The sequence below is a fragment of the Morchella sextelata genome, assembly GCF_020137385.1.
Source record: "Morchella sextelata strain SCLS chromosome Unknown scls_8, whole genome shotgun sequence".
Lineage (NCBI taxonomy): Eukaryota > Fungi > Ascomycota > Pezizomycetes > Pezizales > Morchellaceae > Morchella > Morchella sextelata.
In genome coordinates, this window is record NW_025408623.1 from 1,399,944 (window position 1) to 1,414,468 (window position 14,525).

Here is a 14,525-nt window from a genome sequence, read left to right on the forward strand (position 1 = left end):
TTCATTCTTGTACAGCATATTTTTTGTGGAACGGGGGGGGGATAGGATCCGGGAGAGATCTAGCTAGGGCGAGAGGGGGAGATAGGGAAAAGCGAAGGGAAGGAAAGATGTGTATGTAGTTAAGTTAAAACCTTATCATATCCACCATACTACGGATTCTATGACATTGCTACGTCTTATTCTACCAGCCAGCTGTGATTCCACGTTGTATGCATGCACGCACGTCGTAACGGATACCTATATCAATAATAGAAATAGAGTACAAATTACCAGTGATCTCTCGTAACCAGAACCACACGGCACGGACCCCACTCCTCTTACCTGCCTGCCTGCCTGCCTGCCTGCCTGCGGGCTTACCAGAATGTTTCGTCCGGAGAATTGAGTCGTGCAGCTTGCGTTTTTCTTTCCTTTTTCTAGCGCGTGGGATATTGTGTGTATGTGTGTATGTATGTATGTATGTAGGACGGCAAATAGATCGGATCCGTCCGCGCGCGTGAAAAAAAGAGGCGTGTCTCAGTTATCTTAAGTTTTGATATTGCTGGAAATGGGATCTGCGGTATGTGGATGTTGGGTGTGCGCCGGCCGGTACTGCGCTCGGGGAATGATCGTTTGGTGGGATTTGGTTTGGGTTTTTTTGGGAATTGGCTATGACGAAGCGGCTAGCGTGTTTGCTGCGTTTGTGGGGGTGGTTTGTTGGTTTGGTTTTGGGAGCTTTGGGGTGGGGGGCTTTGGGGGGAAGCTTTGCTTGCTTGCTTGCTCGATCACTCGGCCTACTCTACTCAACCCTACTCTACTCAGAGAAATCAATACGACCCTCGAGCTTATGCTCACCTCACCACCACCACCACACCTCGAGTAAATAAGCTGCATGTCACACTCGATAACGGATGAACCGGGCAGTTAACGCTTTTTTTTATTTTCGATCATCTAGCTCGTATATGTAATGCAATGGGGCGGGTATGTGCAGCGCATGGTGCAATGGAAAGCCGTTTTGAGGACGGGGGGGTGTACGAGATAGCGGGTTGAGCTGCGATGGGTTGGGGGAGAGATATAGGGCCGGAGAGAGATATGATGGGATGGGTGTAGTTGTCGTGTATCTAGCTGTAGTGTAGTGTATCTGTAGAGTGGTACGGTGGTGGTATGGCGCACTGCGATAGAGTACTATTACAGTCTGTTCTACAGTCGTAGGTAGGTAGGATTGTGTAGCTCTACCTACGTATATGTCTTCGTGCTCTACCTACTACCTACATTGCACCTACTCTACCACCTGTACCTGTACCTGTACCCATCATCAGCAGTAGTACATTCCACCTCACCCAATCCCCAATCCTCAATCCCCAAACTCCAATCCCCACCGCACCCCAACCCAAACCCAAACCCCAACCCCAATCTCAAACCTCAAAACCGCAATCTGGCAGTAATTATTACCTCGGAGATTGAGATTACAGGACCACGCCCAAATCGTGAAATGAAACGGCCATCAAATTCAGATCAAAAGGTCTCTCACGGGCCCCTCTGCATATTACCTACATAAAATGCTGGAGATTACGAGGTTGACCCCAGTAAGCAGCGTAGCTTCCGGAACCCAGCGTGTTGGGTTGGGACCGGGGGTTTGGGGGGGGGGGAGGGAGGGGAGGGGAATTTGGCTAGCAGGGCAGCAGCCAGGCGCACGCACACAGACCCTCTCTCTCACGTGGCCGGCATGTGGAGCCTTGGCGGTGGTCGATGATTGGTGTAACGGACGTCGCTCTGTCTCCCCCGTCTGCCCTGCAAGAGAGGTACTCTCGTTAGTTAGGCTGTTAGCAATCTCAAACTCCCCCCACTACGTACCTCACCAGCTACGAGCTTCCACCAAAACAGCCATGGCCGACATCGCCCCCCTCGCCGCCCAAACCCTCGCCCAAGACACGCACCTCACGTCCACGCCCTCCACCGCGCCCCCCACCTCCGCCGACTCCCCCCCCAAGCTCGCCGTCGGCCACGACTCCATCGACGACGACGATGACGACGGCGACGACGACGCCGCCTCCATCTCCCCCTCGCTCATCGACGAGCCGCCAGCAAGCCGGCTGCCGACGCTGCCGGACCTCCGCTTCGAGCAGAGCTACCTAGCGAGCATTGCGGCGGCCGAGGGCGTGTGGTGGAAGATTGCCCTCATCACGCTCAAGGACCAGTGCCTGATGCCCATGCTGCAGGGCGTGGGGTATAATCTGTTTGTGATGGGCTTTAGGGCGTGGAATCGGGGGGCGAAGTTTGCGGGCGCGGGGGTGGGAGGTGAGTTCATTCTTTGTTTTTTTACGGGGGCGGGGTGTTGGGGGGAGGGAGTGGGGAGTGGTTAATTGAGTGGGTGGGCTGACTGATTGGGGGGTGTAGCGAGAGTGAGACGGTGGTGGTGGGGGGTTAATAATTGGGAGATTCCGAGGCGGTACTAGATGGAGGGATTGAGCATAGGCACATAGCAGGACCAGGAACTTGCATCATGAGGAATCACACATATCACTCGTTGAAGCCAATGATTCAGTAGCATGTAGTCTCAGCCAACCGCACCGCACATCACTCGTAGCCGAATCTTGGTTAATTATTAGTAGCCCGACCGCAATGATTAGTAGTAGCCAAACCGTAATGATTAGTAGCCCACACGCCATTATATTGGTGGCCCAGCCAATTAGTAGCCCACCCAATTACTACCAGACCAATGCCATTTCCATTCCATTCCATCTATAATAAACAAAAACACTTTATTTAAACAAAAAAACCCATCTACACCGCCACCTCCGCGTCCTTCTTGCGATTCCACTCCACGCAGTCCTCAAACTTGACCTTCTCCCCACCAAAGATATCCAGCGCACTCCCATACGTCAGATCCACCTTCCCGCCCGACAACCTCTCCACCGTCTCCAGGTCCGCAATGTTATACGCTCCCCCGGCGTACGTCGTCGGGATCGTCACCCACTTCCCCAGCGCCTCCACGAGCTCCTCGTCAATGCCCTTACACAGGCCCTCGACGTCCGCCGCATGGATCAAGAACTCGGCGCAGTAGTTGGACAACATATCGAGTGTTTCTACCCCACCGCGCCCATCAGCACCCCACCCCAACAGCCACCACCAACAAGCAACAAAACAAGAGGGTAGAAATACCTTTATTAACCTCCATATCCGTCATAGTCTGCCACCTATTCATAGCAACCACCCACCGTCCCTCCCTCCTCCGACACGACAAATCCACCACAACCCTCCCCCTCCCCACCGCCGCCACCACCTCCTCCAACCTCTGCAGCGAGAACCGTCCCTCCGGGAACAGCCACGACGTCACAATAACCATTGCCGCACCCCTCTCCACCCACGCCGCCGCATTCCCGCCGTTCACGCCGCCGCCGACCTGCAGCGCGCCCGGCCAGGCCGCGAGCGCGCTCGCCGCCGCCTCGTCGCACCCGGCGCCGAGCAGGATCACGTGGCAGCCCGCGACGCCGTGCGTGCGGTAGAGGTGCGCGTAGTGGCTGGCCGGGTGAGGGGAGGTGTAGTTGGTTTTGAGGGTGGAGGGGGAGGCGTCGGAGAGGGTGCCGCCGACGATCTGTTTGACGACGCCGCGGTGGATGTCGATGCAGCCGCGGAATTTGGTCATTTTGGGGGTCTCGCGGGGCGGAGGCTTGTGGGTTGTGGGCGGAATTGGAGGGTTGGGGGCTGTACTGCTGGGGCTGTAGCGGGTGGTAATGATCTTTGTGGGGTTTTTGGGGGGAGGTGGGGTGCCAAGAGTTTTCTTTAGTTGTGGGGTTTCTTGTGGTGGGTTAGGGTTGTGGACTAGGTATTGGGGCGACGGGAGAAGGGGAGAGAGGAGAGATGGGGACTATGTGGTTTTTGGTGCTGACTTGGTGTAGGGCTTACTTTGCGGGTGCGGTTTGCGTTTGTGTTGGGAGCTGCATATCTGCATAGACTATCACTCGGACGGATATGCCGTCGAGATTCAAGCTAGCACTCCAGTAACGGTCACAGACATAGTGAACAGGGCAGCACTATGTCATCAAGTCTGGGATATCTAACCCTAACTGTACTCTGGCCATCAGGAGTAAGGAAATATCCACGGGATCCAGAGATATGTGGACTCGAAATCGGCTATATACAACTGGAAAGAAGTTCCCGTGCACAATCTTCATAAGTCGACGGCATAGGAGCAGGTGTTTTCCCAGGTAAAAGTAGATTGAACTAAAATTAGCTAGCTGTGAAGATAGCCTATGGAATAAAGAACAATACTGTCCCATATCGTACGCACGCTAGAAACGAGCCACCCCCGGCATGAAGTCGTGAAATTAGAGAACTCGCAGATCCATATCCAGAGCATACTCTATCTATTATCCAACAAGAGTGAGGAAAGAGGTGCTCTTAAAGAAGACAGCCGTGTGTAGAGAGAAGCTAGGGGAACAGTGGGAGGGGAGGAGGGAGGGGAGGGGGCAAAGGAAAAAAAGTCCAGGGAGAGGACTCAAAATGAACCCCCATCGATACGATGGGTCCACAATGCTATCGAATACAGTGACTGTACTCCTTCTAACGAGGGCGCGGGCGTGTAGAAATCATGCCCGACTATATGTAGACAAGAGGTTGATGGGCCACGACGTACCTCGAAGACATGATAGATTTCCAGGGTACCGGTTATGTAGGTATCCTCATCACACCTTCTCCTCACCTCCTTAAGTACCACTTCCAGCGCACTAAAAGTCGTGTGGGCGAGCGTGGTCTAGCTAGTAGACGGCTCGTCAAGGAGGAACACCGAGCGTTTAAGCCCATGACAGCTGCAGGAGGTCATGGGTTCAAACCCGGGGTGGGAGTCCAGTACAGTATGAAAATACTCTACAGGACTTTTTGTATTCTTACTGTTCACAAGAGGGTCGCCAGTGGGACATGATGTACGTCGTGGTAGATTGTGATTGCAGGGTTAGGACTTCCCCTAGCTAGCTCACTTTGCCCTCGCTCCCTTAAATATTACTTCCGGGCCACCGACAATCGTGTGGGCGAGCGTGGTCTAGTGGTAGACGCCTCGTCAACGGAGGACACCGAGTGGGTTGAGTCCCCATGACCATCACTAGGTCATGGGTTCAACCCCGAGGGGTGGGAGTCTATACCGGCGTTGTGTGTAATAAATGGGCACTAACTCCCCTGAAAAGCATATTCTTCGGCAAGACTTTTTGTGTTTAAATTTATTGACATTTTTTTCTGGAGCTTATTACCCGTAGGTTAAATGTGGTATCGATCAGATCTCTGGCCCGTAACCGGAGCTTGAACAATGTCCCCCCCCCCCCCCCATGGTCAGGGCCGGATGTAGGATTAGGGTTTAGCAAAACTTTTTCAGACCATATTCTTTTATAGTATGGTAGATTTATTGCTAGCTTCTGGAGCTTAAGGTATTCTGTCCACCCAAGGTCTTCTTACGGGTTAGGGCTTTATTGGGGGTGGACCTTGTTTTTTTTTTTTTTTTTGGGCGCGTCCTGGGTGGTTGGTGAATCTAGAGTGTCGAGTGATATCTGGTGATTACCATATTATGCACATCAAGTCTACCTACATAAAAAAAAGGTAGACGGGGACCAATCGCTGGGAATCTTACACTGACATACCCACGCCAATTACCGGAAATTCCTGCTCGTTATTTGGGCGCATGTGCTGACTATGTAGCTGTATTTCTTCACGTCCGCACATCGATTCCTTCCTCAGACCCCTCACAACAACCGACGGCTATACATGTATGTAGTTAACGTCCCGCCAAATATCGTGCATGAGAGGCTGCACATCTAGGAAGAAGGATTGATTGTTTCCTGCTCTGCTGCACCAACCGGGGAGATTGGCATCACGGCTCATGGGTCTCTTCTTGCGGGACTTTATTTTCTGGAAGGTTCTCGGCCGGACGATCTCACACCATCTTTGGCATCCGAATTCACGCACAAACACTACTCAAGAAATCGCAAGAAACACAAAGTCAAACCGCTTCAAAGGCCCAGCTCGTGGCGGGACTACGTTCTATGTATGCATGTAACTATCTACACAACACTACTTATAATAATAATCATACAACAAAAGAAAGGGTATCAGGGGGTATAAAACGAACGTAAGACCGTCATCGACAATCACAACACAAGGCATCATTAATCCGTACGTCATAAACAAAAGTTCCAAAGGAAGAAAAAGCAGGTCCATCTACAACCAACCCAACACACAGGTCCAACCGCCGAGGCCCAACAAAGAAAAGAAGAAGAAAAGAAGAAAAGGAGGAAGAAAGGGAAGGAGAAAGAGGAACCCACCTAGTCACTATCCGGCACATACGGCTCCTCGCCATCACTATCCCCATCATCATCCACATAACTCTGATCCCTCCCGGCCCTCTTCCTCGCGGGACTCGCGCCCCCAACCTTGCCCGGACTCTTCCCCCTCGCTCTCCCGGGACTCTTTCCCCTCCCCGGACTCTTCCCCCTGCCACCACTCCCCGCCGCCGCCGCCGCCGACGCCGGCGTCAACCCCCCACTCCCACCCGTCTTCTTCGGCCCCACCGGCGCCGCCTGCAGATCCGGCCTCGCCGCCGTCTTCTTCGCCTTCGCGCCCGGACTCCCCCCCTTCTTCGGCACCATCGGCGCCACCCCAGCATTCACGCCCGTCACCATCCCGCTGCGCTCGCCATAGTCCATCCACTTCTTAACGACCGCATCAATGGCCATCAGGCCCTCGCGCGACGCCTCGACGCTGAACCACTCCTTGTGCGTCTTCCCGCACGCGGAGCACTGTATCTCGGGGTTCTCCAGGTAGTCGCGCAGCTCCAGATGGATCAGATGCTCGATCCTGTGCGAGTTGGGCACCTTCTTGCCGACCTGCTCTGCGAGCGGCGTGGCGGTGGGCGTGGCGGTGGGCGTGGCGGTCGCAGACACGTGCGGGTAGAAGCGGACCAGGCTGAGGTTGTAGCCGCACTGCGTCGACCACTCGTGTAGGCGGCGCTGCACGTTGTTGGCGCGCCCGATCTTGAGCAGGATGCGCGGCTTTTGGCCCGGGCCCGAGGCGATGCGGTGCAGGGCGGATGCGGCGGCGGTGGCGCCGGGCGCGCCCGGGGTGCTGCTGGGCGAGAGCGGAGAGTTGGTGAGCCAGAAGATGTAGATATAGCCGGGCTCGTCGCCGTCGGAGAAGGGCTTGGAGAGCTCTTGCTGCAGGCGGGCTTGGCCTTTGGGCGAGAGCGAGGGCGGGATGTAGGAGAAGAATGCTGTTTGTGTTATATCGAGTCAGTATCATTTCCAGTCATATCATTCCCAGCATATCAATCATTTCCGGGAGAGAGAGAGGGAGAAAGAGAGCAGTGCGAAACTCACGATTTACAGTGCTATTCGGATCAAAGACCGGCGTGTAATCAAAATCACTCGCGGGCGTCCGTCCAGGCGGTCCACCGGTCGCAGCAGTGGCCGCCTTCCCGTTCTTCGCCATCGCGCTCGAAACCTGTTTCCGGTCAGGATACATCTTAGGCAAGGGAGGTGTCGGCGGCGTAGTTTCAAACAAGACCTTTGAATCCTTCGCAGCCTGCGTTCTCGCGGGCCTCACATTCCCATTTCCACCCCCCTCAACCACACCCGCCGCGGCGGCCCTCAGCTCCGCCTCCGTCTGCTTCTTCCCCGCGCTCAACCCATACTCGACATCATCATCATCGCCGTCGTCATTCCCAAAACAGAAGCACAGCAGCCTCCTCAGCAGACTCTGCTTCCTCTTCTCCTTCCGCGGCGGCCGCGCATGACTCCCCGGCGGACTCGGCGGGCGCACCTGCGGCGCGGGCGCCTGCTGCTGCTGCTGCGCAAACGGGTCGTCCTTGCCCTTGACCTTCTTCGTCTTCGCCGTTATCCTCGTCTTTGTCGTCGCGCCGCCGCCGGGCGCGCCGACGAGCACCTCGACCTGCTCGATAAACGTGTCCATGGAGCCGCGGCCGATGCGCTCGCGGCGGCGCGCGAACGAGGCCGTGTGGCGGAGGGCCACATTCTGCGATTGGACCTTGTGCGCCTCGCAGAAGAAGACGCGGGTGTTTGCGATTGTGGCGACGATGCCCGCGGTGGGGGTTGTGCTGCCGGGGGTGGTCTTGAGCGTGCGCGTGCAGGGCTTGCCGGCGTTGGTGACGCCGCTGCAGGTGTTGGAGTCGACGCGGGAGAGGAGCGTCGACAGCGACTCGGGGGTGTTGGGGATGAAGGGCATTGTGGGGGGTGTTAATAGTTATAAGGCAACCGACCACCACAACAAGCCTTTGTTTCGGTTTATGGAGACGTTCTGGTTTTGTTTTGTTTAGTGAGAGAGGAGGAATAAGAGAGCTGGATAAGAATGCAGAATAAATAAATAGAATAGAACAGAACAGAGAAACCGGAGACAAGTGTGGGAGGGGCAGGGCAGGCAGGGCAGTGCTGGTATTTTATATTCTACCACTTGTACTCTTTTCTAATCATCCCCCCAGCAAGCAAGCAAGCAAGCACAGACACAGACAGACCAGCCATAAACACAGCTGGAGACGCAGAGACACAGAAAAACACAGACCACGAACCACAGCACCACAGACCCCAGAGAGCTAGATCTGATCTGATCAGATCAGTTTCACTCCGCTCCAAACCCAGGCCAGGCAGGCAAGCATCCACCCACCCACACGCCCCATGAAAAGTCCGCTCCTCCACTCACCACCCCGTAGGCGCGCGAGTCCACAAACACATCTGTCCCCTCCCCCCGTCATAATTGGCCACAAGCATCCCTCCCCCCATGGCCCATCGTCCCCCCATCATAACAGCGCCAAGCACAGGGCATGAGTGGCCACCGTTTAATCCCCCTCGATCTTCCTGCGTGGCACGACCTGGGGCAGCAGCACCTTTCCCGGGAGCTCTGTGGAAACAGCTCATCCGAATCGATGACAGCTGCTTTCTCGCGGGAGCATTTCATTTTTAGAGATGGCCCTAGCTCGAGCTCTTGAAACGACGCATACCCCTAGGTAGCATCGGCATTGCGAGCTCTGGGATTGTGTTTCCGGGCCTCTGGGTAGGTAGCTATGCTATGGGTAGTCGTGGTCAGGATACAAGCTACATACATGTAGTACTGCGGATATCGAGCTGTCAGATGTATTAGCATATAGGTCATGATCAGCTATGTAGCTAGAGCATACCCAGCTCGAGTAACTAGCTAGGTAGGCAAAGAGGAGAGTCCAACCAGGGCAGAAAAATCCCCCATTGGCCTACCTACCTGCACAGTCACATCATAGTTTTTTTTCACGCCGATACGGGTACGATCCATGGCACCGGGATCGTAAAGGGCAGGAAAAAAAACCGAGCGAAAAAAAAAAAAAAAAAAGAGGAAACCATACAGTGCTGCCCATAGCCAGTATGCCATTCACTCTGTAACACGTGCCTTTTCCATTCTCCGATCATAAGTTTTCATAGGCGGGGTGGGCGGGGGGGGGGGGGGGGGGATGTTGTTCTGCTTCTATGTAGCTCAGCTCAGCTCAGCTCAGCTGCGCTGCTTGATTGATCTGCAGGGACTCCCGACCCGCTCAGGTACGTTATACGATGTGCTACTATACTAGGTACTCGGGTGGTGGGGTGGGGTGGGGTGGATAGATAGAGTGCCTACTCTAGAGATGTATGTGCCGTATCTGAATCCAAGAGGCCGGCCGTTGTTATTGATAGAGTAAAGTCACGGGCCCTGATGAATCGAATTAATGGCGGATGTATGTATGTGGGATTCGGGAAAATCACAAACACAACTCACAACTCATCACTCGTCCTCTAGCTTTCTCTCCGCCAAGTCAACGGCGAACCTGGCATGGGTCAATGGCGAATGACCGGGTAAGTGCAGGGTCATGCTGTCTCATCCGACATTTCCCATGTGAGTGAAACGGCTATCCCTTCGTCTGGCAATGCTGCCCACCCTATAACACAGGAATCAGATTTGTATGGGAGATCTATTATTTGATAAGAGAGATAACGGGATCTGTTAGTAAAGCCACATAAAATTTGCTTTTTGGGGGGTGGGCAGCATTTTTTGCCAGACGAAGGGATACATATATGGCCCAAGGACAAATTAACTATCATGAATTGCAATTGAAAATAGACTCTTTCTACATGCAATTTATGCCTGTAAATATAAGTGAGGGATGCCTACAGATGGTTTTGATTGATTCAACATGTAGCTTCGCCATATATTGACCTTACCCTTGTCGATCACCGCCCAGCAATTGCAACCTATCAGTGAATTCCGTCATAAGTTACATAGTATCTACAGCGGCGCTTCAAGACATCAAACCTGTCTTAGACAACTGACAACCCTTCCGAAAGCCAGACAGCGTCTACGCCGCCCAAACCCCGCAATTGAGTCCAACAAACCCAATTCTCCCAAACTCACGATACCCCATCCCATTTATCCAGAAAGAAAAAAAAATACAGATACAAGCTCCGACAATGGCGGGCCGACGCCTCGTGGACCTGATCGCTCTGGCCAACGTTTCCTCCGCAATCGCCCAGCGCCATTTCGCCCTCCGGAGCCAGCAGCTCCAAATCTACACCACCTCCTCCAGCATCTTCAAGACCCTACGATACAAGCCCCCCGTGGTTCAGAATGCTCGACAACAGGCCGCCTCTGCCACAGCTGCAGCACCAAAAGAAGAGGGAATAGAGCAGGACCATTTCTACACCCCCGGCGCCGCCACAGTCGTCGATCCCGAGCCAGTAGGCTCGCTCAAAGTTACCCAGAAACAGGCTGCCTCAAACCCGCTCCCCGACGGTACGATACCGCCCGCTGATTCGCCGCTAGCATCTACACCGCCGACGCCGAGGCACCACCTATCCCCGGAGGATGCAAAGCGGCTGCAGCATGCGTCCGAGTCGTCGATCCCTGAGATGACGGCGGAAGACTCGGTGGACGATACGGGGAACGATGTGTTCTATCTTCGCCAAGCTAGGGTGTCCAGTGTACTGAGTAACCTGCCAAGGAAGAAGATTCCGAGAATGACGGAGGGCGCACAGCCGGTGACGGGAGCGGGTATTGATGGCGATGTGTTTTATGAAACACCAGGGAAGAAGGAAGGAGAGGTGCAAGATTTGAGCAGCGAGCTGTTTCACAGCAGAAGGGCAAGGAAGATAGTGGCACAAACGCCAGCCAAGAGTACAGAGGAATTGAAGCCAACGGTGGCAGAGACACCGAAGGATAACACTCCTTTGACAGAGGGGAGGGATCAAGACACTTTCTATGTCAAGGACTCCATCTCCTCTCACCCAGTCGCTGCTGATGCTGCCTCCGATTTGAAGGCAACAGATGCAGAGACAGCAAACCTAGCTGCAGAGCTAGCGAGAGATGCCGAAGAGAGTGCCAAACCCATCACTGAGAAGCAGGCAAGTTCATCTCAAATGTGTGGTTCTCTTTACTAGCCCTTCGATCGATGTCCACACCCTTGTAAAAACATGGTCAAGTTAACATTTCCCTCACGCAACAGCCTGAAACCGCTGCCTTCCAAATGAACGCCTCCCGTGTGCCCTCCTCCCGCATTGGCCGTCTCTTCCACTATGGCGGCCTCGCAACCGGTATGGCCTGGGGCGCCGCAACCGAAACCATCAAGCGTGCTACAGGCCTCAGCGACTCCTCCAGTGGCAGCGGCGTCATGATGTCGCCCGCCAATGTTGAACGTCTGGTCAAGAAACTCTCCCGAATGCGTGGGGCCGCGCTAAAGCTCGGGCAAATGATGTCGTTCCAGGACAAAATGCTACCGCCTGCCATTCACGAGGTCCTTACTCGGGTGCAGGACAGTGCAGATTACATGCCTGCCTCCCAGAGGAACCAGGTTCTTACTGCAAACCTGGGCCCGAATTGGAGAGAGTTGTTTGCCGAGTTCAATGAGGTGCCTATGGCTGCTGCGTCTATTGGGCAGGTCCATGCTGCCACTCTTGCCAGCACGGGGATGCCCGTTGCAGTCAAGATACAGTATCCGGGAGTGGCTGATAGTATATCCAGTGATCTTTCCAATCTTGCTGTGCTCCTGACTGCGTCGAGACTGCTGCCAAAGGGCTTGTATCTTGATAAGACCATTGCAAATGCACGGCTAGAGCTTGGGTGGGAGTGTGATTATGTGCGTGAAGGAGAATGTGCAAAGCGGTTTGCCGAGCTGCTGAAAGATGACACAGACGTTTTCCGTGTACCAAAGGTCATTGACGAGGCATGCGGCCCGCAAGTTTTGTGTATGGAGCGGATGTGGGGTGTGGGCGTGACAAAGATTATGAACGACCTGAGCCAGGAGGAGAGAGATTTCATCGGCACACAGGTATTGAAGCTGTGCTTCAGGGAAGTGAAAGACTTCAAGTTCATGCAGACGGATCCAAACTGGACAAACTTCCTCTGGAACGCAAAGGATAGAAAGGTCGATTTCTCACACTATCCCGCCTTCCCGGTCGTTTCCACTAACACACCTTCCAGATTGAACTCCTCGACTTTGGTGCTTCTCGCGCTTTCGATGCTCCATTTGTGGACACATACTGCTCTCTCCTCACCTCTGCGGCCCGCAACGACACTGCTGCTGTCACGGAGCTTTCAAAGGATCTGGGATACTTGACTGGCTTCGAGTCCGAGGCCATGCTAAATGCCCACGTTGGGTCGATCCTGACCCTGGCAGAACCGTTTAGCCACACCGCGCCCGAGATCTATGATTTCAGGGACCAGACAGTGACGGACAGGGTGAGGGAGTTTATTCCACTGATGATCAAGGAGCGGTTGACCCCCCCGCCGGAGGAGACATATAGTTTGCATAGGAAGTTGAGCGGTGCATTCTTGATGTGCGCGAAGTTGGGAAGTAGAGTGCCATGTAGAGGTATTTTTGAAGACGTGCTGGAGAGGTAGTGGGTAGACGGGATAGTCGTGTAATGCTTGAATGATAGTTAGCTTGGATGATTAATTTAAGATTCCCTACTCTTGAGAAGTGTGATGTGCTAAGGTGAATCTATGAGTATATCGTCAACGGATATGAAATTTACTTAAATGGGGTTGGGATACGCTCGATCGTGATATAGCAGAGGAATCATATGATGTCACCTAAACTTAAATGACAAATCTTTGCCCATGATTCATGGTTCTACGACTGTTCATGCACGTGTCCCCAGTTTCTTTGTAAATTGCCCTCTAATTCGTTCTGCTGGAAAGCTTTATTTTAGCTATCTATTTACGTGTTTAAGCACCCTTTTTGTCTTTTTTTCCCCACCCCACTAACCCTTGCTTCTATTTCATCTTCATCAATTTATCGCCTCTTCCTTCATCCATCAACTCCTGATCTCCGTCTATCGTCTCACGCTGGCTGTCGTTTATGCCCTATCCTCTCACTCCTAGGTTTCCTCTTGTGTCCCACTTGTCCTTTTCGAATGTTGCCAAGCTAGCCCATTGTCAATGTGATGTGGTTTCTTGGCACTCGAGTGATGTTCTGTGATGCCTCTTCGATGAGGGCGGGGTGGCAGGGAACGGCTGTCAATGTAACTACAACCTGTCTCCCCTCTCCCCTCTCCCCTCTCCCACCCACCACCATTCCCATTAACTACCAACAACACCATAGATGAAGACGAAAGGAAGTATTTACCCACGACCTCAATCTACGCACCCGCAGTAAATATCAACCACGGTAACTTGACAAGGCACTGGCAAACACAAGCAAATAGGGCGTCGCAACCAGGTTTTTGACCTGGTACAGTCGCTCGCCGTTCAAAGCTAAATGTGACCCGTTCAAACACATGGTCGTGAGGCTAGTATTCTTGCTGTGTTTGCAAGTGCTTTACCTACCCGCCTAGCTGGGTAGCACTGTAGTGGCTCTTGAAGGGCCAATAGGTGAACCGGAATCGAGGTATGTTTGTTGGTGCCATGTTTACTACGGAAGGGTGATACTGATGACATGCCTCATAGACTACACTTGCAAACTGGGACCGGATTATGTAGGGAGGAAATATAAGCTGCCTAAAACGATCACCGAAAAGGACACCGAAGAGGAGTTAAGCCAAATATCAGCTCCGCTTTCGCCCCCCTCTCCCCCCAAACCCCCACCACAACTAAGAGCTGCCCAACTGCTCGCCTAACCAAACAAGAAGAGTCACTTCACCACCAACCCGCCTCTCCCCAAGGTGTAAACCCGCAATCTTGAATCTCCACTTTCTGTCGGTAAGTGTAAACAGAACAAGTCAACTAACTACTGCTAAGCACATAATTGCACATGCACAACGAGTCAGGTATGAGGAGATAAATGGCGAGCCCCCGCTGAAATTCACCGGAAGCAGTCCTCATCTCCCTCCCTCAGAACGAAGGTCTCTGTCCTGGTAGATTAGCTAATACCCCACTAATAGACGTATCTTTATGGGCAAATACGATCGATATCTGTATATAGCGGCTGAAACATATGAACTAAAATCCGGAATAGAACTACTGGGGAGCTTGTTCGGTAGCCTTATGGGTGACTGGGCCCATAACCACCAACCCACCGTTGTCATCAACCATTAACCCCACAGCTACTATTAATTATAACATCT

At 53.4% G+C, this 14,525-nt stretch overlaps 4 protein-coding genes across 4 annotated transcripts; 2 read left to right on the forward strand and 2 right to left on the reverse strand.

Moving 5' to 3' along the window:
* Positions 1-1,862: 1,862 nt before the first annotated feature.
* H6S33_012576 (uncharacterized protein) lies at positions 1,863-2,339 on the forward strand (the record flags this gene model as incomplete). The annotated part of the gene is made up of 1 exon (XM_044843942.1): positions 1,863-2,339. The coding sequence occupies one exon, from the start codon at positions 1,863-1,865 to the stop codon at positions 2,337-2,339; it is 477 nt and encodes a 158-aa protein (XP_044695225.1).
* A 421-nt stretch (positions 2,340-2,760) lies between these two features.
* On the reverse strand, positions 2,761-3,622 carry H6S33_012577 (uncharacterized protein; the record flags this gene model as incomplete). The annotated part of the gene is made up of 2 exons (XM_044843943.1): positions 2,761-3,062; positions 3,139-3,622. The coding sequence occupies 2 exons, from the start codon at positions 3,620-3,622 to the stop codon at positions 2,761-2,763; spliced, it is 786 nt and encodes a 261-aa protein (XP_044695226.1).
* A 2,662-nt stretch (positions 3,623-6,284) lies between these two features.
* On the reverse strand, positions 6,285-8,199 carry H6S33_012578 (uncharacterized protein; the record flags this gene model as incomplete). The annotated part of the gene is made up of 3 exons (XM_044843944.1): positions 6,285-7,228; positions 7,335-7,458; positions 7,522-8,199. 3 exons carry the CDS (start codon positions 8,197-8,199, stop codon positions 6,285-6,287), a joined length of 1,746 nt encoding a protein of 581 aa, XP_044695227.1.
* A 2,237-nt stretch (positions 8,200-10,436) lies between these two features.
* On the forward strand, positions 10,437-12,861 carry H6S33_012579 (uncharacterized protein; the record flags this gene model as incomplete). Its single annotated transcript, XM_044843945.1, has 3 exons — positions 10,437-11,366; positions 11,468-12,385; positions 12,442-12,861. 3 exons carry the CDS (start codon positions 10,437-10,439, stop codon positions 12,859-12,861), a joined length of 2,268 nt encoding a protein of 755 aa, XP_044695228.1.
* Between the last annotated feature and the right edge of the window lie 1,664 nt (positions 12,862-14,525).